General features: G+C 46.5%; 1 protein-coding gene and 1 pseudogene across 1 annotated transcript in view; both read right to left on the bottom strand.

The window, feature by feature from the left end:
• The window catches only part of LOC135906346 (uncharacterized), a 36,036-nt pseudogene extending 24,612 nt beyond the window's left edge, over nt 1-11,424 (bottom strand).
• A 5,555-nt stretch (nt 11,425-16,979) lies between these two features.
• Nucleotides 16,980-23,971, bottom strand: part of LOC135906345 (uncharacterized) — a 37,214-nt gene continuing 30,222 nt past the window's right edge. The window contains exons 7-10 of the mRNA XM_065437686.1: nt 22,524-22,670; nt 21,714-21,902; nt 19,261-19,428; nt 16,980-17,198 (exon numbers count right to left, since the gene is read on the bottom strand). Of these exons, the coding sequence (XP_065293758.1) occupies nt 17,059-17,198; nt 19,261-19,428; nt 21,714-21,902; nt 22,524-22,670 (644 nt within the window). The 3' untranslated portion in view covers nt 16,980-17,058. The remainder of the gene's footprint in view (nt 17,199-19,260; nt 19,429-21,713; nt 21,903-22,523; nt 22,671-23,971) is intronic.

Below are 23,971 nucleotides of genomic sequence, written 5' to 3'. Positions count from 1 at the left end.
ACATTGTAAAGAATGAAAGACAAGGTCTGCGCAACTTTGGTGGTGGAGAAGTGGTTAGGTATGCGTAATTCGGAATTTGGTCTAAAATTCCAAAATTCTTTGGTCGATGCCAATGCGGAACGCCGACGCCGGATTTTCTGCGACACAGGTTCCTGAACGCTGTCGCGCTAAACTCGAGCCACTCGGTTCCCCTCATTTGTCTCGCTCTACACGCAGCATCAGGTAGTGTTGTGTGTTGTGCGAGCCTTGTCTGACATCCTTTTCTCTGCCCAAGCGTATACTCTTTATCTCATGCGTGGACTTGCAAGTCCACAGCTGGACCTCAAGGCGTTTTTTTTAAGGTCGTATACTGCCTCTTCGAACACACAGGGGTACTTCACTGAAGTACCCTTGTAGAAGACGTAGACACCACAGTGCGTTAAGATCAACAGTTTACAATATGGAAATTTCAACTTATGTACCCCCGTGTTCACAGTACACAAGAATGCAATATGTCCAACACACAAGGGTACTTCAGTGAAGTATGTCCAACACACAAGGGTACTTCAGTGAAGTACCCTTGTGTGTTGGACATATTGCATTTTTGTGTACTGTGAACACGGGGGTACATAAGTTGAAATTTCCATATTGTAAACTGTTGATCTTAACGCACTGTGGTGTCTACGTCTTCTACTTGTCCTCTTCTGCTTAAGATGAAAATGTTTTCCATGTTTCAGCGAAGCTGTTACGAGTCTCTTTATTTTTTTGTGAACTTGAACTGCGCTATGAACGAGACACCGAGGTAGATGAAGACAGGACGAACGCAGACTAATAACTGGTTGATTGAAATCACACAATACTGCCTCTTCGAACTATGCGCACGCCCAAGCCAGATGATCAGCGCGTGACCATGGAACACTCCCTCGGCAAGGCCCTAGCTACACCAAAAAAATCAAGCTCATTTTTTTAAAAGGTACACTGACAGTTCGCTGACCCACCTATCTGGGCCATGTCTTGCTATTAAGGATGCTTCCAAGATTTCACGTGCCCTTTGGTCCTTTGCTCGCCTTAGCACCTTCGTGTTCTCAAACATCGACTTGCACTTCTTCGCACATGACCTACATTGAACTGGCAGGTGCTTTCCACTGCCATCTTTTAATGATTTAGATTGCTCCATTAAACGATTGTTAATACATCTTCCGGTTTTCCCCACATAGAACAGTTGCCGGAAAATTTGCATTAATCCGCGCTTTATTCAATGTCCTGCTTTTGGAGCTATTGAAAAGCTAACTCTCAAATTGTGAATGACAGAGCGTAAACAGAAATAAAGAAAGAAAGAAAGAAAGAAAGAAAGAAAGAAAGAAAGAAAGAAAGAAAGAAAGAAAGCTTTCACACATAGAATAAAGAACAACTTGTTTCACATTGGTCGTAGCTCTGACAGAGATACGAAATGAGTTATATCAAGGAAGCACTGGAGTGGATGGCGTTAGGAATAAGTTGAGACGTCGGAAAAAAGACAGGAGAAAGGATTGAACTTTCCGTTGCACAAAACAAAAATTAAGCCAATAATGATAGGGCACCCTGACCTTTGACATAGGTGTCTCTTAGTGGCACTCGCACCTCGGCGTTGGTGTTCTTTGGGTTAACTTTAGGCGAACGCAACACACGAACCGAACTCGGAGGTTAGTCTTTTCCATTAATTCGCCAGTTAAATGTCATGCCACTTTGTAATGTGTGACGTCATTAGTGACGTCATTACTTTCACTTTATGTTTCAGGGTTTCCAGGAATTTCGCCAAAGTCGTGCTCACGTGGCGGTTCTCTAAAGTCTACGGGTATGTGCTTTGGTGTGCGGCAATAAGTGATTTCTAATTAGTTCTGATTAGTTCAGACACTTCAGTAACTCAACTTGTAACTCAACTTGTGCTCTGATATCATGTCTATAATGAAAGCCAGGTATAATGTCCGGTAAAATTTTTCTTCTATTTTTTTTCTTTTTGATTTATTTTGAATTTCCTCCCCGGTCGTCTCGAGAGGCGAACCAGGAAGTGCTGCGAGTTTCACTCGATGCCCGTGCCACTGCACAGCAAGAAAAGAACGAGGCAACACGAATACTGCGAGGAGCGATAAAAAGTAAAGAAACAAGCTGTAGGGCTGTTCGTTCGTTCGCGGAAGCAGATCTCGCCGCCAGAGCGCGCCCCGCACGCCGATCACGTCGAGAAGCGAGCGGCACATACCTACTACTCCGGCCCGGGTTCGTTCCTCTTTTCGATGCAAATGACGGACGTGTTCCCGTCTCCGATGTGTCCGACGAGCCACCCCCACCCACGCCCCTCCTATCAGAGCGTGCTCGCGTGGCTTGTCCGTCGCAGGCTTCCGCCCTCGTTATCAGAGAGCGCCACGCTTGGCCTGCCAACGCGAAAGCCGCCCGTATATACGGGCTCGATCGTAACCCGAACGGAGACAGAGCCAACCGTAATAACAATTACGCGGCTGTCATCCGCGTTTGGAGGTGGACTCGCGTGCATTAAGGCTGTCTTACCACTCAGACTGACCACAAACCCGTAGGTTGTTGCATGGTGTGGAAGCCAAAAGGAATAAATTGTATGTGTAAACGTGAGAAGAAGGGGAAGGAGCGATCAGGAGTGTTTTCTGGAAATAATAAAAGAAAAGCTTGTTAGAAACAGCTAACCCCATAACACGTGATAATAGCTTTTTAAGAGAAAGATAAATGTGTGCTTCAGTGCATGCAGGTATCGCAGTATCTGAATGCGCGCGTTTTTTTCATGGCACTGTGATATTCGACTCGCTTTTGTTGTCCTTGTGCGACGAAGAAATCTGTCTAACGCCAATTTTGAACGCGCAAATTCAATATTGAAAGGCGTCTCGGCTGATATATTTACAACTTATCTTCACCCGTACCCGCACTCGCACCGGGCATCCTTCGCGCGTAGACGATAGAATACGTTCGTTGAGCGAATTGTGCGATATTTTCTCGGTTACTCTACCCAAAATACTGACTGAAACATTCAGTCCATCAGCCGGTCTGACGCTTCAAGCATATTAAGCGCGGATGTCGGTGCTTTGCACCGTTGTTGATGTTTGTCAATGCCTGTGTGAGCGTTTCTTGAAAGTGTTAAAGCGTAACAATAAATTTGTCCTGCTAGAATAAAGTATGGCTATCGACCAGCAAGCTTCTCTTCAACAGAAAACTAATGGCTTCTTCCGTGCTATTCAGTTAGCTTGCTCGAAGCACCCACCCTATACATCTTGCTTGTTGATGTGTAGGGCACCAGAGCAAAACCCGTAGAGCTGTCACAAGAAAAAGTAAATGCCTGGTTTGCTACTGATTTCGGGGTAAGATCACTTTGAATGGGCGACACGATCACCTGCAGCCGGCGCGTTGATTATGCGCAGCTGGGCGTGGAACACTAGGCATGTGAACATTCTTGTCTAATCCTCAATAATTGGCATGTGTCACTGGGTAGGGTCTTCGCATAGACAAGCGGAAGAAGAGGCAGGAAGTGAATTCGGCAACAGATAATTGAACAAGTCATTTACAGAGAAGTGACAAAAGTCAAGGCTTTTGTCGAGTCTTAATGACAAAAGAAGTCAAGTGAACATACTGATACCAGAGCGTGTATAGAGCCAGGAGCGTTAAGCTACAGAGAAGTAAAGAAGACGCCTGTTACAGAAAATTGAAGAAGTCGACTAAACAGTAGTGAAGAATTTGGCTGCATTGCTTCAGTGCTGTTTGCATTACCGTCGACACCGTCGACATTCATCGTATGGTGAGTCCTGCATGATTCGTTTTTTCTCGAACACGGAAATCATCGGAAATTATCTTTCGTTTGATTTGTTACTTCTTTCAGCGCCGACTATTTGAGTTTCATTTCACGTTTGGGCTTTGTATTTCTTTGGACGTGCTAAATAAGTTTTGCAAATGAGAAGTATTGCAATGTCGGTCTCCATTCATAGAACGTCTGGCATGCTGTAGTCTAGAGCAACGCAGCTAATCTACTCAAACAATTTTCTAACTTTATTTTGCCCGTGAAAATAATTGGGCTGTGAAAAGAAAAGGAAAGGAAAAGGAAGGAAAGCCTTTTCCAATGTTTGCACATATGTCTCCTTTTCAAAACGGGCTAATTTAATTACCTTGTGGCTGAGAATTATCCAGATAAGACGCTAAGACGATAAGCGCTCACGAAAGAAATGTTCATTATCAAGTGCAAGAATGAATGAATAAATATTTGCGTCTTGATAGGACAAGCCTGCGGCCAAAGCGGGGGTGGGGTTTAAAAAAAAGAAGAAAAGCTCATAATTTGATTTTCGTTCTCAATATTTTAGTGGCCCAGTTGATACTGCTTAATAAATTGGTTTTCACATCACTTACATTCAGAAGTCGCCAAGTCACACTCATTTTTAAATCTATACCCGAAAACCTCGCGTCTCTCCGCCGCAGTAAGTGTGTTTTAATCCACTGAAATGCTTTGAGAAGTAAAGGAAAGAATCGGCAACGAGGACGTTATGAGCATATGAGCATATGAGCAGCCTGATCACTCAGGCTGCTAAGTTTCCTTTGAACGACATAAGCATAGATTATACATTTAGATTACCATCATATTGACTGAAGGGGTCAGCAAAGGAAACGGCGCAAATACAGAAAATGCGTTTGCGCGGTGGGCACAGCTTTATCCAGAGAATACACTTATTAAACATGCGTAAAGCCCCTTGGCAAAACTTGCTGTTATAGTTCGAGGTATGCTTACTTTAAGAAATCCTTAAGCGACTTAACAAACATGACATTACCGTCTTTTATTTTTTTTTAGAATAAGTCACATGACATTTCGCGAAATGTGTTGACAGTCCGACAACAAGAAAGATGTTTATTTACATGTGGAGCGGTTTTCTTGTCCGGGAGATTACAGCAATTCCAAAGGCAACTCACACCTTGGAGTAATGGAAATGGAAAAGAGCAACCGGAATAGATAATGTAAATAAAGTTTTGAGTGCTCATCACGCATTACATATATGGGGTACACTTGTTTGCACTTCGTACAGTATCGCGTGCGCGTGAAAGGTAAGAATGCAAATAAAATATGCGTCTTACGCGCGTTCTTGAAACAATAAAGTCGGGGCATCACTTCGTCACTTGAAAATCGTCCGCTATAGAATGCAGCAGCGCCAAAACGCAGGCAACCGGCAATGAATCACTTCACTGTCACGCAAGATGCCGAACGCGGGTAAAGGCTAAGCATTGTATACAGACTTAGCATTTTTTTACTTTATGTCATTAATTCCGCACACCATACAGACAACAACTCGTAACTGATATCTGCTATAAGTGAATATTTATGCGTTGTGTACATACGCTACGCCCGCCAAACACGCGCAATCTGTCTACCAAGTACGCAGCACCAAACTGGAATGTATACTTAGGAGCGGACCTTTCGACGGCGACATCAAGTTCTCATCGACTTTCCTGGACATTAGAGGACGACGACCCGCGTTGAAGCATAATCCGAGCGACTCCGCTCTCGAAGCCAAACGACCGTTCACGTAGTACGTGTCTCGTTTGTCTCGGTGACACATGACGCCAACGTCCGCGGTAAGAGTTGATGCGTACGTTTCTTTTTTTTTTTTCCTTTGTACGGACGAACTGTGGAAAAATATGAACCCAAGATAAATTATAGGGGGGTCAGAACGGTACGTCGCTGTCTCGACCGAGGCTGCACGGTATAACGTCGTCCGTCCGTTTGCTTCCCTCGACGCATCGCCCCTCCCTTATCTCGCCGCCGTGCGGTCGATTGTCCGAAAAGAACATCTCTCGGCGTTTGTCGAAGCCCGCCGTGCACGGGCGCGGGGTTCATGGCGTGATCGGCGCAGTCACGGAGAAACACGAAAGGCGCCGAAGTCGCGAGCGTTGCACTTTTCGGAGGCGATGACCCGGGTCTGTGCGCAAGCGTAAAACGGTTCTCTCTCTTTTTTTTTTTTCGGATCGTTGCGCCCAGTTTTCAATGTACCGGCGTCGTAAGACCGTTGACGACGTATGAACAGCCTCTCGAAATTCTGCGCCTATGGGATTTCGCGTACGTATCTCCGGCAAACACAGAGGCAGATGTGTACTTTGAGAAGCGTAGATGGCGTTTATGGCGGTGTCCAAACAGAGAATGTGGACATCCACAACGTTGAACCTGCGAGAGACCTGCGCGTTCGCAACGATCGCGACGCATCGCTTGCGAATCGGGGAGGTTGGGCTTAAGGAATTAAGCTCGCAACTGCGTCGTCTCACGTTACTATGTACACAAACACTGCAAGAAGCAGCAGACGTTGCAACATTTTTAAAGTTAAGGTTTGTTTTGCTACCCGAGGCAGCTCGATTGCGTACACTGATATACGCAAATTGTGCAGCAAGTTTGAGTTGGTTGGATTGGTAGCGTGCGGAGTGGAGTGTTGTTAAACGGGTAGCTGCGATTATAAAGATGCGTCACACCCGCGTCACGGGAGCCGAGTGGGTATGGCGTTTCGCTGCTGGGCTCAAGGACGAGGGTTCGATTCCAGCCGCCGCGGCAGCATTCTTATGGAGGCTGTAGCAAAAAAAAAAAAAAAGCTTGTTCACTGTAGCACCGGTTGCACGTTAAATAATCCCGGATAATCAGCACTGATCTTGCTTGCGTTTCTATTCTTCATAACTCTGCGCTCGCCACATTCCTGTCAAGGATGAATGTTAAGTCTCGCAGATAACTCGAATGCCGTCCGTGACCAGAAAGTGTCGACCGCGCAGAGTTAAGAGAAAGGAACGACATGCAAGATAGATGGAGAGTATTGTTTGGGTGGGGAGAAGGTAAGCCCCATAGGGTGCAAACTGCTCTCAGCGTTGGCTTTCTTCTTTTACCCTGCAATTCTCAACCCCTAATTGTTTCTACGCTGCGTTTGACGCCTCAAAATTCGAAATGAAGCGCAGGACAACGCAGCCTATAGTAGCGTTTTTAGCACGCTGGAGCAAAATCTTCCGTTGTGTATAGCTCAGAAAACCAATTGCTAATTACTGTGTAATTGCTAATCAGGTTTTTACTCAGAACACCATTTCATATTTCCTTTTCTTTACAAACGTACTCTTTATGGCTAGCAACAAAAGCGAACGAGTTGCTGTAGTCTTCCTTGACGCGGAACTGTCTTCGGGCTTTACAGAAATAAATAACGTTTGCCGGAACTATATATGACTTTGAAAGCTTACTACGTGATATTGTCGAGAGCACTAAAAACCGAACTGCCTCCAATGGACAGTTATTGGTCATTTCTTGTAGTTTCCGATTTGCCAGACAGTCTGGTGCGTGAATGAAATTGCACATTTATAGTTCCCGAGCTAGACAAAGTGTGACTACCAGCTAGAAAATCTTAAACATGCATGATATGCCGGTATAATCAAGGTGCAGCTCACGCGAAAGAATTTCGAAGCTTTCGAGCCAGTTTTGAAACACGCGTTTCCAATCTTGCAGCAAGACGAATTGGGTTTGAACGCGTCGTTTTATTTTTAACAAGGCCTTCACTATGCCGTGCTTGACAGAGCTACCACGCTGACCACTAGTATATTATGTAATTCCTAGCAGACTTCGGGGCGAATATTGATCGTCTTCAGTACAACACTTGTAAACTGTTGTCTTAAGCAAGAAATTGGGAAATAAATACTTCTCGGGATTCTTAGTTCTTTAACATAAAAAATACGGATTATATCATAATTTTGTTCTTTGTACTACTGTGCGAGTCTAGTTTGTTATAAAAAAAAAAGCTAGCCACTTAAGTTCGCCTGCCCTGTTTCTTTAGGAACAGTTTTACAACGGGAGTTCCCATCTAAGTACAGTCTAACGCCTTTATGACGAAGTGCTCGAAGTCTTTGAAATCGTTTCTTATACAGATCACTTTGCTGGGAATGCCACGCACAACACAGCTCACGGTTGAACTGGGGCTGAATTATTCATTCGTTAATTATGCAGGTCGCTTCATTGTAGAGGTGCTCGACTTTGTTGTTTACATAAACAAAAAAAATTGCAACCCCCCCAGTATTTCGAGCCGAGTTTTTATTTCGACCTTCAGTTTAAAAGGAACTGGTGTAAAATGTAAAAGCTTACTGAACATGGAGCAACAGAAGCGCAAACCTTGAGCATTCGGTAATGAAAAACTGACGATCTCAGTATACCGTCAATCGCATAACAATTAGAACATCCAAAGCGGATGAAATCTTTATGCTCTCGCGAAATTTAACATTAACTTGTGAACAAGACTTGTTCAAGACTTGTCCAATTTAACGATTTCCATTGTAACGATTAGAGAAACCTGAAAACCAATTCGTCGTGTTTGTCCACTCTAGACACCATGTATAGTCTATACAGCTTACAGATTGCAATATCTATTTTCGGAGTGGTGTTACGGAGTTGTGCAATTAAGGCATCATTTTATTTACCTGTCTAGAACATTTTGAAGAATGAAGAAATTTCATTGAAATTGGCTCAGTTGTTTTGTAATGAGCGAATTTCTGCACTGCATACGTACAGTCATGAGCAAAAGCTTAAAGATCAAATGGTGCCGCAAGTTTTTCCCTGCTTTTCTCTTTTTATTTATTTATTATTAGTAGTAGTATTTTCTTTTACTTAGAAGGCCCAGGCATGCCAACTGAAATCAAGTGATACAACCTACATGCACATCTTAGACCAATGCATCGTACTGAATCAATTCTACATAGCGGAGCTGTACTGGAAGAAACTTTAAATTTTTTGCTCGCGCCATTGTGTCAGAACTTTTTATCGCTACCATACTTGAACAAAGATATCACGGGTGAACCCATCGGTGTACAGTTGTCAAACGGCTGCAAAAGCAGGTGAAACCGAGCTAAAGCTACATTTCTCGTAATTGCTTGGCCTTCGCCAAGAACATCTGGCATTTGTGGCACAAGTAGACACAAATTATCGCAGTGACTCGTCCACGTTCCGTCGGGTCATCGTCTGCAGAAGAGACCGACCCGGCTCTCTTCAGCCTGCGACGGACGTACACCTTATCGGGCGCACGCCGGCCAGTCCTTGTGTGGAGAGCGTGCGAACATAATTGGCTCTCTACGAAGGTGCGGAATCCGCTTTTGCGGCTGCATACTTGTTCTGGCCGCTCGCTTCCGGCTCCGTCGGCACCCACTCGAGCCCGAGCCCTGCCGCTAGTTCTTACCGCACTAACATATTGCGTTCCGCTCGCATGAGTGAAGACATCTGGCGCCATTCGCGCCGCTTGCTGGAGCGCGTCGGCTCTTCGGTTTTGCTGCAGCAGCTGCCTATGACACTGAGCCCGCAGAAAAAGAAAGAGAAAAAAAAAACGAAAAGAAGATGCCGTGAATGGTGTTTAGCGCGTGCCGGGATTTGCATATAGTTCGGCAGCTTTCGTACAAGCTTTCTTTGTTTGTGGGTGACGTACGTTCATCTCGGCGTCTCCGTCGACAGCAATGTTCGCAGAACTTTCTTTTTCTCATAAAATGGGATCCTTCAAGACAATGAGCATTGTGATGTTTCGTGGGTGGGTTCACGATATGCCCCGGAGGAGGAAGATGAAGAGGAAGTCCGTAATAAACACGGCGTATCGCCTTAACAAGCGTCTAAGGCTATAGTTTTACAAGCGTATGTTTGAGAGGCAAGATTAGTGTCTGAACGCGACACCTGGGCTAACGGAGACGGCCGTAGTTGAGGGACTTCGGTTTAGTTTTGACGAGACAGAGTTCTCAACCGTGCCCAACAGTCCCAGCGCAGAAGCATTCTTGCATTCGAGCGCGCTCCCGTAATGTATGTGGTCGGCTCTCGGACCACGTTTTTACCCCTCAGCAACAGAACGTCACAGTCAGCGAGCCGCCACTACGGATACGAAATCAAGGAAACACTTCACTAATGAGCCTATTCACAGACTCGCGCCTAGACCAGCATTATATGGAAAAAGACAAGCAAGGTCCTAACGGCCTTCAGCGCTCGTTTTAGAGTCTCGCCGAAGGTATTTTACTCTTCTTGCCCTGGTGTATATAGTATGTCCGGCAGCAGCAATTATCATCAGAGCGACGTCTGTAATTAAACGAGCTCTCTCGTTGTCTGAGCTCATGTCTGTTACTTCAGGCTCAGCATGAAATGAGAGCGGTGAGTCACCAGGCCTAATCGGTGCAAACGTAACGCGCTGCTCCTATTAACACTGAAAAATAGGTAAGACAGCCTTATTGATGTTTCTTTCCTCGGCCTGCTTTAATTTTCTGGACACACGCACACACACACACAAAAAAAATAAACGTAACACTGCTCTTCTAAACCATAGCCGACTCCTTACTTGGCATAATAAAGAAAGTTTCCAGAAAGCATTTAAAATGCTCGTCTCTATGTAAACGACTATCGCCAAATCAAAGACAGACTGAGATAAAATCACAGCTTATGCTTGAGTTTTGTTTGAAGATTCCTTTTTCTTTTTTTGCTTGTGATTTCTACGATGAACAGCAGACACAAAGTTGACGGAAAGAAATTGCAGAATCAGAAGTATGCTGTCATGGGTTCAAGCTGTGAAAGTCGACATTGGTGTCGAACGCAAGAGTAATTGGTCATGACAGGAACGGAAACGCTGACGCACCTTGTTCTGCGGCTGGATCCCTTAGTCTACTTACTCGTATTCTTGCATTCATAAAGAGGTTTTATTCTAGAATTTTTCGTAAGATGAAGTGCCAACCAATCCTCATGCTGAACATATTAGTGAGAGCAGTCAGCCAATGTCCAAGAGTACTCCGCAACTCAGTACTCACCCCTAAATTCACACACGACAATTCGTTTCGCAGATGTGCAGAATGTTCCACTGGCGCATTTCTAACCAGCCGCGCGACGACTGGAATGGCTGAATAGACAGCCCCTCGCGTTATACCTCGCAGATCTACCAACCTCACACGTCGACGTTCATTCATAATTAACCGTGTTTCAGCGGCTTCAGCACACGGTGGGCGTGGCGTCGTAATAATAAAGAGCGCACGCCAATTGCAGCCCTGTTTCACAGAACAACCACCTTCGGAACGAGCACCTAATCACACTGTGACGTCACTGCGAAAGCGAACTCGCGATTGGAGAAACGTTTCGAGCTGTCGCGCGCACAGATCGTTCGAAGGTCCGCGCTTTCGCGAAATGCGCCCGTTTCGGCCGCTCGCTCGTGTCACAGTTAACTCACCTTACCCGGACAAGTTCCTCTTGCGCGTTGGAAGAAGGTGTTACCAACGCGGCCAGTTGCGCGACAAACTAACGGTTTCGTGCACGAGTGTTACTCACCCACAACTTGCAGGTAGCAGGCGGGAACGACGAGGTGCCTGAGAGCGGCGCTTCCCTGCCGCGCGGTCCAGGCAGACATCTTGAACGCTCTGTCGGGCGGCGCCACTCGGTCGCACATGTTGAGCCATCTGGTGGGGGAAAGGGAAACTTCCCCTCTCCGCCCCGCGTCCTTTCTCTCTCTCCACTCTCCCCCTCTCGCAAAGCAGGCCACGCGCTTCCCCCAACTGACCCCCGCGACGAGTTCCCCTCCGCCTTTCCCGATTCTTTTCCTCTCTCACGGGATAGCGGCAAGTTTTTGCTTTGTTCTCCCTTTCCTGACTTCCTCCCTGTCTGCCATCCCATCTCGGTACTGGGGCGAGCATTTGAGATCTGTGGCGGGGATTGGGAGCAACATTTGAGGGGGGGAGCTCCGATTTGCATCGGGAGCTGTCGGCCTGTAAAAATAAACATCTGGGTTAACATGTGAGGCGGTCTGGCGATACGGGTGGGGAAACTCTCATCAAGCGGCGGCAAACGGTAGCGAGCGATCCTGCCGGGATTCGGGAGGAACACGGCCGCCACCGCACCGACTGATATCGGTCAAAGTTCACTCGGTGGAAGGAAGTCGTTACTTCGGAATCGCGCGTCGTGTGTTGCTTTGTTGCCTTATTTATCGCTTTCGTTTACGACCTCGCGGACTCTTATTCACTTTACTTCTCGAATTTTTATGGCGGTATTAAAGTTCACGAAGTGCTTGCGCGTCCTTGAAGGAAGCTTTGTATGTTGGAAACGTTAAGTTGTTTATTTATTTATTCATTCTCTTAGCTCTCTTGGGAGGGTACGCAATCAAATAAAAAAAGGGAGGATCTGAGGAAAGGGGAAAGGGAAAAGGAGAAATAAGGAAAAGGGGGACCTCTGTACAGCAAACTAACTACAAAAGAAACCTCTTATGTGATTGCCACTTATGCCAAAAGGAGCTGCATAGTACAAGGTGATGTGGCACAATTTACTTTATTTTTTTCGTCCCGCCGAGATCAAGCGCAGAAGCTATGGGCATCAATATCAGACTCCATTTTCAGAACGTATGCTCTAAAGTTATGAATTTTATTGGCGTTATGCTATCCTATGTAATACTTCATACAGAAAGCGTTTTTTAAGTGCAGTGAGTTTTTTTTACGCGACGGTGCGTTTCCCGAAAGTTATGTGCCTGACAGTGAAAGTTATTCGGCAAATTTTGTAAAATACCCTGTATGTTGATCATAGCCACCTATAATAACCGTTTTAGTGCGTCACAATCATCTGTGGTAAGAACAACAGCAGTCAATGTAGTAGTAGTCGCGTACTTTGTGTGTGCCAGGCAGTGCTTTCCTCTTTATTTCTTTTTCTTCTATGCAAGTCCAACCTATTCACATTTATTCAGCGCCACACCTTAGAGTAGAGTTCTGGGCCCCGATTTTAAAATATTTCCCTTCGTAAGCGGTCTTTACCAGAGACCGCCCGCCTTCACTTATAATTTGTCCAGCATCAGGATTCGCTGGAATTTGTTTGTTCTTACAAACGGTTCGAGTGTAAGACCTTCCAGTAAGACGCACCACGCAGAAGTTGTTGCGTCTGGGCCGCCATGTGTGTTGCTGAAGTATAGACGCATCACCCAGTATGTCTTGCGTCTATTTTGTCGCGTTGCTTGTGTTCGAGTTATGCTATCCCAATATATCGTCTCGTTCTCTCGAGGCCGATGTACTCGCATTGTGCCTTGTGCTCTAGCTAGCGTTAGGCGTTTCGCCAATCAATTGTTCCAGTGACGTTATATCAGTCTAGCAAGTCTTTATGCACATGCCTACAGCGTTTGAACGCACATTTTATGAAGGTTCCCTACACCAATCGCAGCCTCCGCGCCATACCCGCAAAAGTATAGTCGTAGGCAGGCATTTGAGAGTGACGTCGAGCATTCTTTCCCCCGTTCTCTCCCTTGTTTTCTCTCGTACACACAGCAACAAAGCATGCAGTTGAGCGCCACGTACGGCTATAGCGGAGTTTCCTCATTTTCTTTGCGACGAAGTGTCGTGCGTTGCATGTACTCGAAAAGGTGTTACGCGTTTCACCGTGCATGGCGTTGAGAAGGTTCATGTAAGACTCGTGCTGTATAATACTGGGTGCTTGGAGTGTAGTGTCATGAAGTCCGAAAGGGTGCCCGTTTGGTAGGGCTCAACTTGCAGCGTGTCGATGATCCGTAGTTGCATTTCCCTCTAAAGTGGTCGGTCAGATAGACAAAGTCTCCCAGTTGCAGAAGATTAACATACTATTTGCATGTATACAGCCAACAGCATGAGAAAAACTGAAGAGCAGCTGACCTGTAGGCTGACAAATAGTTGTCAGAGCCCACCAGAATGGCTAGGTTGACTGCATGGTGGCCTCTCACCATCTGACAACTGGCTGGTCTGTCCCTAAACGCCTTGACGACGCAGGCTGGCCGGTCCGGTCCGTCTTCATGCATGCATGCGTTGGCGTCACCGCCGTCACACGTTTCTTCCCCTCACGAAGGGAGTCGCTGGAAGGATTTGTTGGCGTATATTGGGTGTCTGGATAGTACCGAAACGGTGGCGCTGCCATATAGAGGCACCCTATCAATGGCGGTGGGCGCTAGCTCGGTTGCCGCGCCCCGGGTGGCGCGGTGCAAGGCTTTTGCGCCGGCGTCAATTCCTGACTAATGCGGGAAAACGCTCATTCCGCGTCCTTCCCAACAACGCATCAGAGGTGGTCACGCACAACAGTACACGTCGGTCTGCTTCTGATGGACCTTTAGCGTTTATGCCGTCGGCTCCACCGCCGCCGTTGTGCCGAAGCGCACGCTTGACTTGATCGAAATGTCGCCAATCGCAAATGCGCCGGAAGAAACGTTCTCGCCAGGCATAATTTAGTTGTCCAGTCAAGCACTAGCTTTAAGATGCATTCCAGAATACGGGGGCTAACCTCGTTAATCACGTTCAATGTTTTCGCGAGCCAATTTTGTTGCGATACAAATTACACTTAAGCTCGATCCGCGTGTGCACCGTCGCCGTTGGTGTGCTGTCACGATGACAACGCGCATGCGCGGCCCGGGCAGGGAGAGTTAGTTCTCCAGGCGTTTGGTTGCAAAAGCGACGAAGCCAAATGCACACCCCCGTCAGCTTTTCCAGAGCCACGGCAACGCGTTTTGGCTTCCGCTGCGGACAAAATCTGTGCGCGCATACACGTTAATATTCCTGGCTTTATATCCTCGTGACAGCTATAGTGTCGTTGGCGCGCTGTGTCTCCGATCGAAGACGCAGACGCTGTCGTTTCGGACGCTACGCCGCTGGTCGCAGACACGGCACGGAGTACCGAACTGATCCTTGAGGAAGCGAGAGAGAGAGAGAGAGAGAGAGAGAGAGCAAGGACAGGAAAGGCAGGGAGGTCAACCAGACGAGCACCCGGTTTGCTGCCCTACACTGGGGGTGGTGGAAGTGGCGCTCGAGTTACCGGTTAGCTCCTGCATAAGGGTAAGGCACGGTGGCAAGGAGAGCGCCCATGTAACGCTGTAATAGTAATAGTGCAGTAATGTAATAGTGCAGCCATTGTGCCACAAATAACCACCTTCCGAAGCATGCTCAACGCATGCTTGGATAGCAAACGGGGTTCGTTCTTCGCTATTAAGTGCAACAAATGTCTATCTGTTGCAGCTGTTCCAACATTCCACCCGCCTCTCCGAGTGCTGTCTCCATATTAATCTACAAAATCATCCGTACTATTTGTAGACACAAACATAACTTTTCTAATGACACTTATATCTCATTTGCAGAAACTACTGTGATAAAAAACAGTACAGAATACTTTTCATTTGCAGCTCATGTTTCTTAACCTGACATGCATATAACAAAGAAAGAAGAGGAATGACGCATGATTTCTTCTATTTGTCGTCGTAGAAGAGATTCTGCGAAGGAGCCCGTGATCCATCTTTTGTCTTTTGACTGCTTAACATCCAAGCATAATACTACAACTGCAGCTTTTTTGCCTTGGAAACTAAGTTGTCTGTCTCACGATTACCTTAATTAAAAGAGTGCACTTTGAGATGCGGCATGTATTGACAATAGCCGAGTAAGAATTCCCACGATTCCTCTAATAAATGCGGCTGCATTTATTAACGTCAGTTAGAATCTATCGATACCATATGGCTCATTCGCTGACATTTTTTTCTGAAAAATGTTTTGGTTTTATTATTCATCACGCAACGAATTTGTCTGCTCACACAGATCTCTTTTTCATTGTCGCATTTAACTGCCACCCACAGCGTTCCAGTGCCTGCAACAATTTGTCCCGTATTCACGAAAAATTTCGCGTGCTGTTGAATCGTTCGTAAGAGCAAAGGCCTGCCACTCTGCTGAAGGTGGCCGGCCACTAACAAAGAGCACGTACGTGCGTTAACCATCGTGAATTCGACTCTTGCGGGATGACTGTCGTCTTTCAAACAGAAACACGGATTGAGTTCGGCTCAAGTCGGAGCAATTGAAACTAGTTGAGCAAAACGTAGAAGGACTCAAAAAAAGAAAAAAAAAACGCATACATAGATAAGCGAATATTGCAGCAATTCGTAACAGAATTTACAATAAATGCATTAAGGACTCGGGAAAATCAATGGGCTCATCGCGTCACGAGTCCTTTGCATGGTGACTCAAACCACAAACAGAGGTTGGTGTAAGGGTACCATGGCCCTCGTGAACCGTGTAGCTCTTTCGTATAAAACAAAACTTTGCACTGTCCAGAAAGCTCCAAATTTGCCACTTATCGGCCAGAATAGTGGAGGAGTTCTTTCTCTTGTGCTATGCCTGGACAGAAGCGCTGATAGAGGGAGAGAAAATGTTTATTGATAGGAAAAGCATAAAGCTATACCTGATGTGCATTCCTCCAGCTCCTCTGTACAAGGTAGCCAGTTTGACTTTATATCGGCTACCGTCCCTGTTTCCACACCAACATCTTTTTCAAGTGAAGGTGAAATTTTTAGGTGAAGGGGGAGCTGAAGAGATTAAGCAGAAGTTAAATGACGTGAAAATAGCGCATAGCAGCGACGCGAAGCAGCCCCAGACGCTGTTAAATTATCACGCACGCTCAGGGCCGACGACAAATTTCTTTGGGAACGGCCCGAAGCATTCGGGGCCCTTATTCTAAAGCTCTCCAATAAATCTGCGTTGGCGTTACGCGCTGTGTACTGCACGTAAGCTGTTCTGGGGCTCTTGCGGGCGTATACGCTATATTAGGGATGTGTGTTGAACGCTATATTGTACGTACGATAAGCCTCGATATGGGAACAGGGTGGCGCTCCATTCGTAGGGAGAGGCGCCCGCTTCGAACATTTCGAGCCGTCATTTGTGCTCCCGCTCGGTTCTTGAGTCTGCTATATACTTAGGCCTGTTAGATTTGTCTTGACGCTTCGACGGTGAAATATCGGCGACAACTCGACGCTGCTTTCGACATCTGTTCTCAATTCTCGACGTTACAGGGACCGTGTAGCTAGACACAGTGATCAGGGGCCACTGGTGGCGAGGATTGTATCGGTGGAATGCGACGAGAACTCCGGCCGAAAAGTGCCAGGGGTAGAGTGCGCCACCATGGAGCCTCCATCTTCCTGTGAACTTGTGTGTCGTTTAGCCATAAAAGGGCTTTTGAGTTGAAGACAAAGTATACTCGTGTCGTTGGTACCTGCGAAGGGCCTTTATTAATTGCGTTACGTCTCCTGTGGGCACGGAACGCGCTTACAAAAAAAGAAGCGCTCAATTATGGTGTCTTTCGCCAGGCTTGGAATGATGAGTGTGTCCGTGCTTCGAATGGTGCCCCGCTTGATGATGAAGAGGTTGGGGTTGATTGTGGGGATGCCTTCCGAAGCTCGTCCTAACTTCTTCCGGCACCGCTCCTGTAGCGTACATATCAGGGAAAAAAAAATATAAGGGGGAATGTGCAGTCACCACGGTGCAAGATGGCATACAGCATCTGCTTCAATTGGGATAAGCCAAAAGCTTTTATACAGCGCTGCGGATACAACAATCTGTTCATTTCTTTTTTTCGGCTACGCCCTACTAGCTGTGGCGAACGTCAGTAAAGTTGTGATAACAATTAATTTATATTAATATATAGGTAAAGCTTATTGTGTACGTATTATTAAATTATTTAGTTAATCAGTCATTATCACGCATCTACTTACGACCGCCGCCGCTAGTAACGCGATGCTCCCTCTTCCGAAAAATAAATAAATATATATTTATTTATAATTTAATATATTACAATTACCTAACAGTAGCAGGGGAGAAGTGTGCGTTAGCCGCCCTTCACTGAATCTTTCAGGCAAAGACGATGCGTATTTATGTTTCAAATGCAATACAAGAACGTGAAATCATGGTGTTTTCGTTTAACCCGCATCTTTGAACATCGTGTGCAACGCAACGCTCTGTATGTTTATTCAGCGCTTTTCCTTTAAAATGAACTCAGTCGTACTGAAAAAATTTTTAGAACCCTTTGGGACTTGTGTTATTCTCATACTAAAATTATCTATGTTGAGTGCATTGTTTGTTTGTTTGTTTGTTTGTTTGTTTGTTTGTTTGTTTGTTTGTTTGTTTGTTTGTTTGTTTGTTTGTTTGTTTGTTTAATGATATGCGCTAGGCTAATTTCCCGTCCGAAACACTTACCTCGTTGATACGCGTAGGCCGTCCGTGACCGAAAAGTACTCGGAGTGCAGCGTTAAAGAAAACAAATGGACGTAAGATAAACGCCGATTCAATCGTATTGGGATAGGCTAAGTCCCAAAGGGTGCGAGTTTTTCTTGTTGAGCAAATCGGTGCTATTTTATCCCTCTCTCTTTCCATGTGTGCCGTCTTACCGTGCAGTTCGTGCCAATGCGTGGTGCATGCTTTTTTGGTATACCTGCACTTACTTTATTTTACGTAGCTTTAAACTTGTAATCAGACGACCTATAGCTTTAACATGCCTTATATGACTTTCTGCGTTTCTTTAACTCTGTTTGCATGTCAGGGAAGTGGCTACGAAACTACATTGATTTTCCATTACCATGCAATATTATAGTGCCCTACAATAATTATTATAGGGAATTGTGGCGCTGCATGGTGTCTGTACGGGACATGCAAGCACGGTGGTTTAGCTAGGGGGGCTATTCTGGACATTGCCGAATTCCGCCACATTGTCGAATTTGCGGTCTGGTATGCTTTAATTGGCCCAGAGGCCAGCTACGGCTTCTCTGATTGGCTGAAAATGCTGCCATTGCAGATTTTGACAACATGATGGTATTGGACATTGTCCAGAATGGTTCCGCGGTATGGTGGCTAGATAACCCCGGCATATAAATGATGGTTAGTACGTGAAATTTCCTAATACTCGTCCTTCTGGCTTCCAATGGCTTTGTGACTTCGCAGTTTGATAATCTTCAACAAAATATTGCGCTACAAACGCAACAGTTCGCAGTGATATAATGCGCGCGAGCAAAGAATTGTTGTCTTCTGCGTTAAGAACAAAAAATACGATCACTTCGAAGTCGAGGCCAATATATAGCAGACAAAGTGTCGTAAACAAAATCACAAGAACGCCTCAAGCCACGAGCACGAGGATAAGACAAATCCGTGTACACTCATGAGCAAAAGTATATGGACCACAGGGTCGCCGCTAAATCGTAATTTCTTTGTAATTTACACGTACAAACGGAAACTGGCGAGTGCTCTAGAAAATTCGCAATCTAGAAATTCGTAATTCGTAATTCGAAATCCGTAAGTTTAGGCCGCAATCTTTAATTTCAAGTTGTATTCACAGACAGGGGAGGAGAAAATTAGTCTTATCGCGCAATGTCTGGTCCGTACACTTTTGCTCACGGGTGTACTAACCATCATTCCCGCAGTTGCAGAATGATCGCCGCGCCAGAGTTTCCTCGCGTAATTATCATAGGAAACTCTGCGGGTATAGCATATACACACCGTGAATGCCTCGAGCGTGCTCGACGCGACCGAGGAGTTCTTGCAGCTCGAGGCTGCGGTGCTGCAGCCGCAGCAGGGTGTCCCGGAAGTCGTCGAAGTCGGCCACCATCCGGTGCAGCGTGTGCTCCGAACAGAACGACGCGAACACTTCGGCGAGCTGCTCCCGGCCTGCGCAAGGCGACCACGGGCGCCAGGAAATGGGGCCATCATTTGCGGCGCGCCGTTTTGCGAAGAAACGCGTTACGAATACGGACTCAGCCTAAGAGACTTTCGAGATTCCAGCTTCTCCCAGCGGCTCTTAGGAGAGCAGCTTGGTTTCTCAAATGACGCTAGTGGGAAAGCAGCCAAGGGTTGCCGGTGAACGAATCCCGTGAGGTTCAACAGAGCTAAAGGGTGTCCAAAAAGTAAATGTGCAGTGAGATAATAAACAAAGGATTATGATAATGATTGTGAATGGCATCGCTGTTTCACGCGCGATATTTTGCAGCAACAGCTGTAGTTCGTCCGGTAACGTCCTTGGAGTGCTCTCAAAGGACCGGTTGCAAGAAAACGCGTCATCACACACTGCAGGGGCTATATATATATAGAGGCACCCATTACCCAGCACATTGCGCAGTGAAATAACTCCGGCGACTACACCGAGTATTTAACGATACGCTGCGTCACTTGCAGACATGTCTTCAAGCCGGTGGTGAACATTTCCAGCATCTCCTGTAGTGATCAATGAATCGCAGTAAGTAAAACTTCAAATGTTAAGACCATCATTTCCACTACACAGTTACTCTTCGTACGTCCAGCATAGGTTGGGCTTGTTTGATAATTGCGGTCAACGCAAGCGCGCCAAAAAATGAGTTGAGGGCGCCGTGTAGCAGCACGACCAAAACACGCTCTGGTTGGTTTACTTTCAGAGTAGGCTGTCGGTAATATTAAGCGAAACTAGAGTAATCGATGGCGCTCGAAATTGCGCGGGGAACTGCATTTACGGCGAACTGAGCCTTTGTAAGGTGAGAAAAATCACGCAGTTATGGGAGACGTTTGGCACCGCCACCTTGGCGTTCACTGTGAAAATACGGTACGATCTTTCGCACCGCTTAATGTCACGTCCGATATCGAAACATTGCAGCAATTAACTGCAAATAGATAAGTTAATCACGTTGCATTTCAGCAGAAATAAATGTTTGATCGATTCTATGTATACTGGATATTCGTAACGTATAATATCATGACGTCTTAATTTTCCTCGCCGCTCTCTTGGCGCTGTTTACAGTGGCGTGCTGCCCCTTTCTCGGAAGGTTCCTGGCTCGAAGCATGAAGCAATCACCAGCACAGCGTGAGCACCGAGATTGCCGGCGCATCGTAGTGTTCCTACGTTCATCGCCCGTTCACAGCCCGTTCATCGCGGACATTTTGATTTGCTGAAGAAGTGTGCAGCCCCTCGAGTCGTGATTTTTCCTGCGTCTAAAATCATCAGACGTCGACATAAATGAAACGTTGTGATGTTTATGGAATGGTAATCGAACAAGCTATATGTATTCAATATGTCTCCTTTACTGTCATCTAAAACAACATTTCTTTTGAAGACATCGAAGTTTAGCCCATGCGCTGTCACTAAGCAGAAAAGCAAGCGCTGCTATTGCTTCCGCGATCCAGCACAAGCTCTCGAGTCTAAAAATGAGACCTAGTTTGAAACTGAGTACGTACTGTACGCACTGAGCCTCATTCTATGAATAAGGCTCAGTGCGTACTCAGTTCGCAAGCTACGTTCAAGGGAAGCTTTTTTTATGGGGTTCTACGTGCCAAAACCACTTTATGGTTATGAGGCACGCCGTAGTGGGGTACTCCAGAAATTTCGACCACCTGGGGTTCTTGCACATAAATCTAAATACACAAGTGTTTTCGCATTTCGTCCCGATCGAAATGCGGCCGCCGTGGCCGCCTTTCGATCCCGCGACCTCGAGCTTTAGCAGTCCAACACTTCAAGGGAAATTCACATATGCAATCCGCCAACCTCGCCAGGCCTAGCGTAATATCAACTCACTAATACTAGAGAGCGCAGTACACCGTACATAATTTAATCTGGTCCCGCCTTCAAGTTTATTCATCCCAATTTTTTTTTTTTGCATGCTAGAATCGGTACCGCGGCAACTCAAGAAGAAAATATCCGATATAAAGGAAGGCAGACAAGCTCACCAGGGCCGATTCCTGTTGTCTATACTACACTGGCGAGGGGGAAAATGGGAGAAAAGGGTAATAAAAGAGGGGAAAAGGAAATACGAGTTTGTAGGCGGACGCGAACTGCAATGTCTGGCGTTACCGTCAGTGGTGGTTATTCTAAGCGGTGAACTTCGAGCGAGGTCTTGGGACCACGATCAGGCGCATCGCAGCGGCAGGGATCCTCAAGAGCAGTTGTGCTACCCAAACGTATGACGTATAAGGATGCGAAGAACTCTTACGGATGTTCGGGGCGCAGAGGCACTGCTGGCACTTGCTGGCATTGGTGAAGTACGGCTGGCAGCCTCCTCCGCACACCATGTCGGGGCACACGTCCGGGCACTCGCACACCAGGCAGCCGTGCTCGGCCTGACGGTACTTGCAGTACGGCTCGCACACCGGGACCACGCACTGAACGGCCGTGTGCAAGGCTGCGTAACGCGTGCACGTGGTAAACAAAGTGTAGCCGCTATACGATCAAGTGAGCCGTGCCAAGGCCACTTGCACAGTTCCTAGCTGAAAGTGACTTTAGTCAGTCGCGTGATGGAGAGTTTTCTGCCTATTATTACGTGCCTGGAACCACCATTGTGCTTTTCCCTCACGTTTTGTTTGTATCATGTCTTAAAGAAAGATTAACAGTTGGTGAAGAAAAGGAGCTTTAGCCTGGAGCGTAGGTTTAGGCTTTCCTTCATTCTGGTGCTCTTCAACTCAAGCTTCCGTCTTCCTGTGAATCATTTCGGCCCCTTTGACCTAACAGAGGGTTTACACCAGCAACGTTAGAACAAGGGGGACTCTGACGAAGGTGGTCATCAACTGAAACTGATTTCTCGACTAAGAGTGATGCGCACAAATCGAATGAAGGGCCTGTGCAATGTTTTCCATGACGTCAGCAACGCTGCATGCTCATGTGTATGAACTGGACACCTTTCTTGGGAATCAAATCAATGTGTGTCTGTGTCCCACGTGCTATTCCCTCTTGTCTCGCGCGTTTCGTCTGGTTTCACCTCGTATATTGTAGATGCCTTATTAGACGCATCGTTATATGAACTCACGAAGCACTGGTCTAGGCTCCGTGCCGTTCACGTGGGTCGCCGTGTGGTTGGCATGCTTGTGACCGTTCTTGTGTCCATCCTTGTGGCCGGCCTTGGTGTGGTCCCTTCTGTTTCGGGGAGTTCGCTTCTCGTTGCTCTCTTGGCTGTCTGCGTGTACGGCGAAAAGATGCCACATCACTCTCTCGAAACAACGAAAGTTCGCCAGAGGCAAATAGATGCCTATAACTTTTTCTTAGCAGAACGTTCCCTGTTCTCCATTCTGCTTGAGCTCACTAGGGGCCCTATAACGTAAAACTATTCCAATGTGTTTCTATTCCAATTTCCTGACGTACAATTTGCGTAACCACCGACGCAAGCACCGGGCGGTCACCCGCAGAGTTGTCTGAACAGACCAATCAAACGCTCTCCTCGTTCATAGGAGGTCACTTTTGTTTGCTTGAAAAACGAATAACATTGCCTACACTGAGCAGCTTGTCGTATCTAATTGGTTGACAAGAGGCGAGGAGAACGCTCAAGTGGAGAGGGATTCACTGGGGCAGAGCCAGTGTACTGAAAATTGATAACCGGATGAAGAGGGTCGTGCCGGCGTCTGCGATTGGTCGGCTTTCCCTAACTTAGCTTGTGGTGGCTGGTCGAAAATCGCGGCGGCATGCAACGGAAGCTTAAGAATGACGCTAAAGCTGACCCTCAGCAATGAAGAGTGCAGAATGGGGTAGTAAACGTGCCAAAAGTGCTCCAAGACTTCACACGGTCACGCAAGAAGTTTTATTATACGCAAATGCACCCATGCTCTCCGGCAGGTGCGAGTAGCCAGCGTCTCAGTGATCTTTAATTCCTTTCGAAACGGGGCAGCCTGCGGGTATTTCGGAAAAAATTCAGTTTTGTTCGGCATATTAATGCATCTTTATCGCGTACACGTCACTTTGACGCGGTGAGTTTGTGCGGTTTTGTGACGTCGGGTGACAGGCAGGTGAAGTAGGTGGCGCCCGAAAACTTTTTACCAATAGCCGAGGGCTAATGGCAAAAAGGGGTCGAATCAGAAGTAATTGTTTTTTTTTCTGTCAAATCATACATAATCAGTGTGTACACATCATATCAGATGGGGAGGTATCGCGGTTTTCGTGACGTCGCGTGACAGACAGGTGAAGTGGGGGGTGGTCGAAAAAAGCTTTTGACCAATCGCGGAGGGCTGATAGCAGAATTGGAATAGAAAAGTTTGGAATAGTTTTACGTTATAGCGCCCTAGTTCAGTCACACTGGAGCGCTGGCGTAAAATTCAGAGCTTATATTCATGAGAAACTCCTCGCACTAGAGAACTGTTCACAATAGCAAATGCCAGCCAATCGTGATGCCGATCACATTAACAACGATGGCACATGGCACTCACGACGAAAAAAAAATCAGGTGGGCAGTCATGACGTGCAATAACGTCCCTAGCTTTAAAGTTT

This window comes from Dermacentor albipictus, chromosome 5, assembly GCF_038994185.2.
Source record: "Dermacentor albipictus isolate Rhodes 1998 colony chromosome 5, USDA_Dalb.pri_finalv2, whole genome shotgun sequence".
Taxonomy (NCBI): Eukaryota; Metazoa; Arthropoda; class Arachnida; order Ixodida; family Ixodidae; genus Dermacentor; species Dermacentor albipictus.
This window is presented reverse-complemented; position numbering and strand designations above follow the sequence as displayed.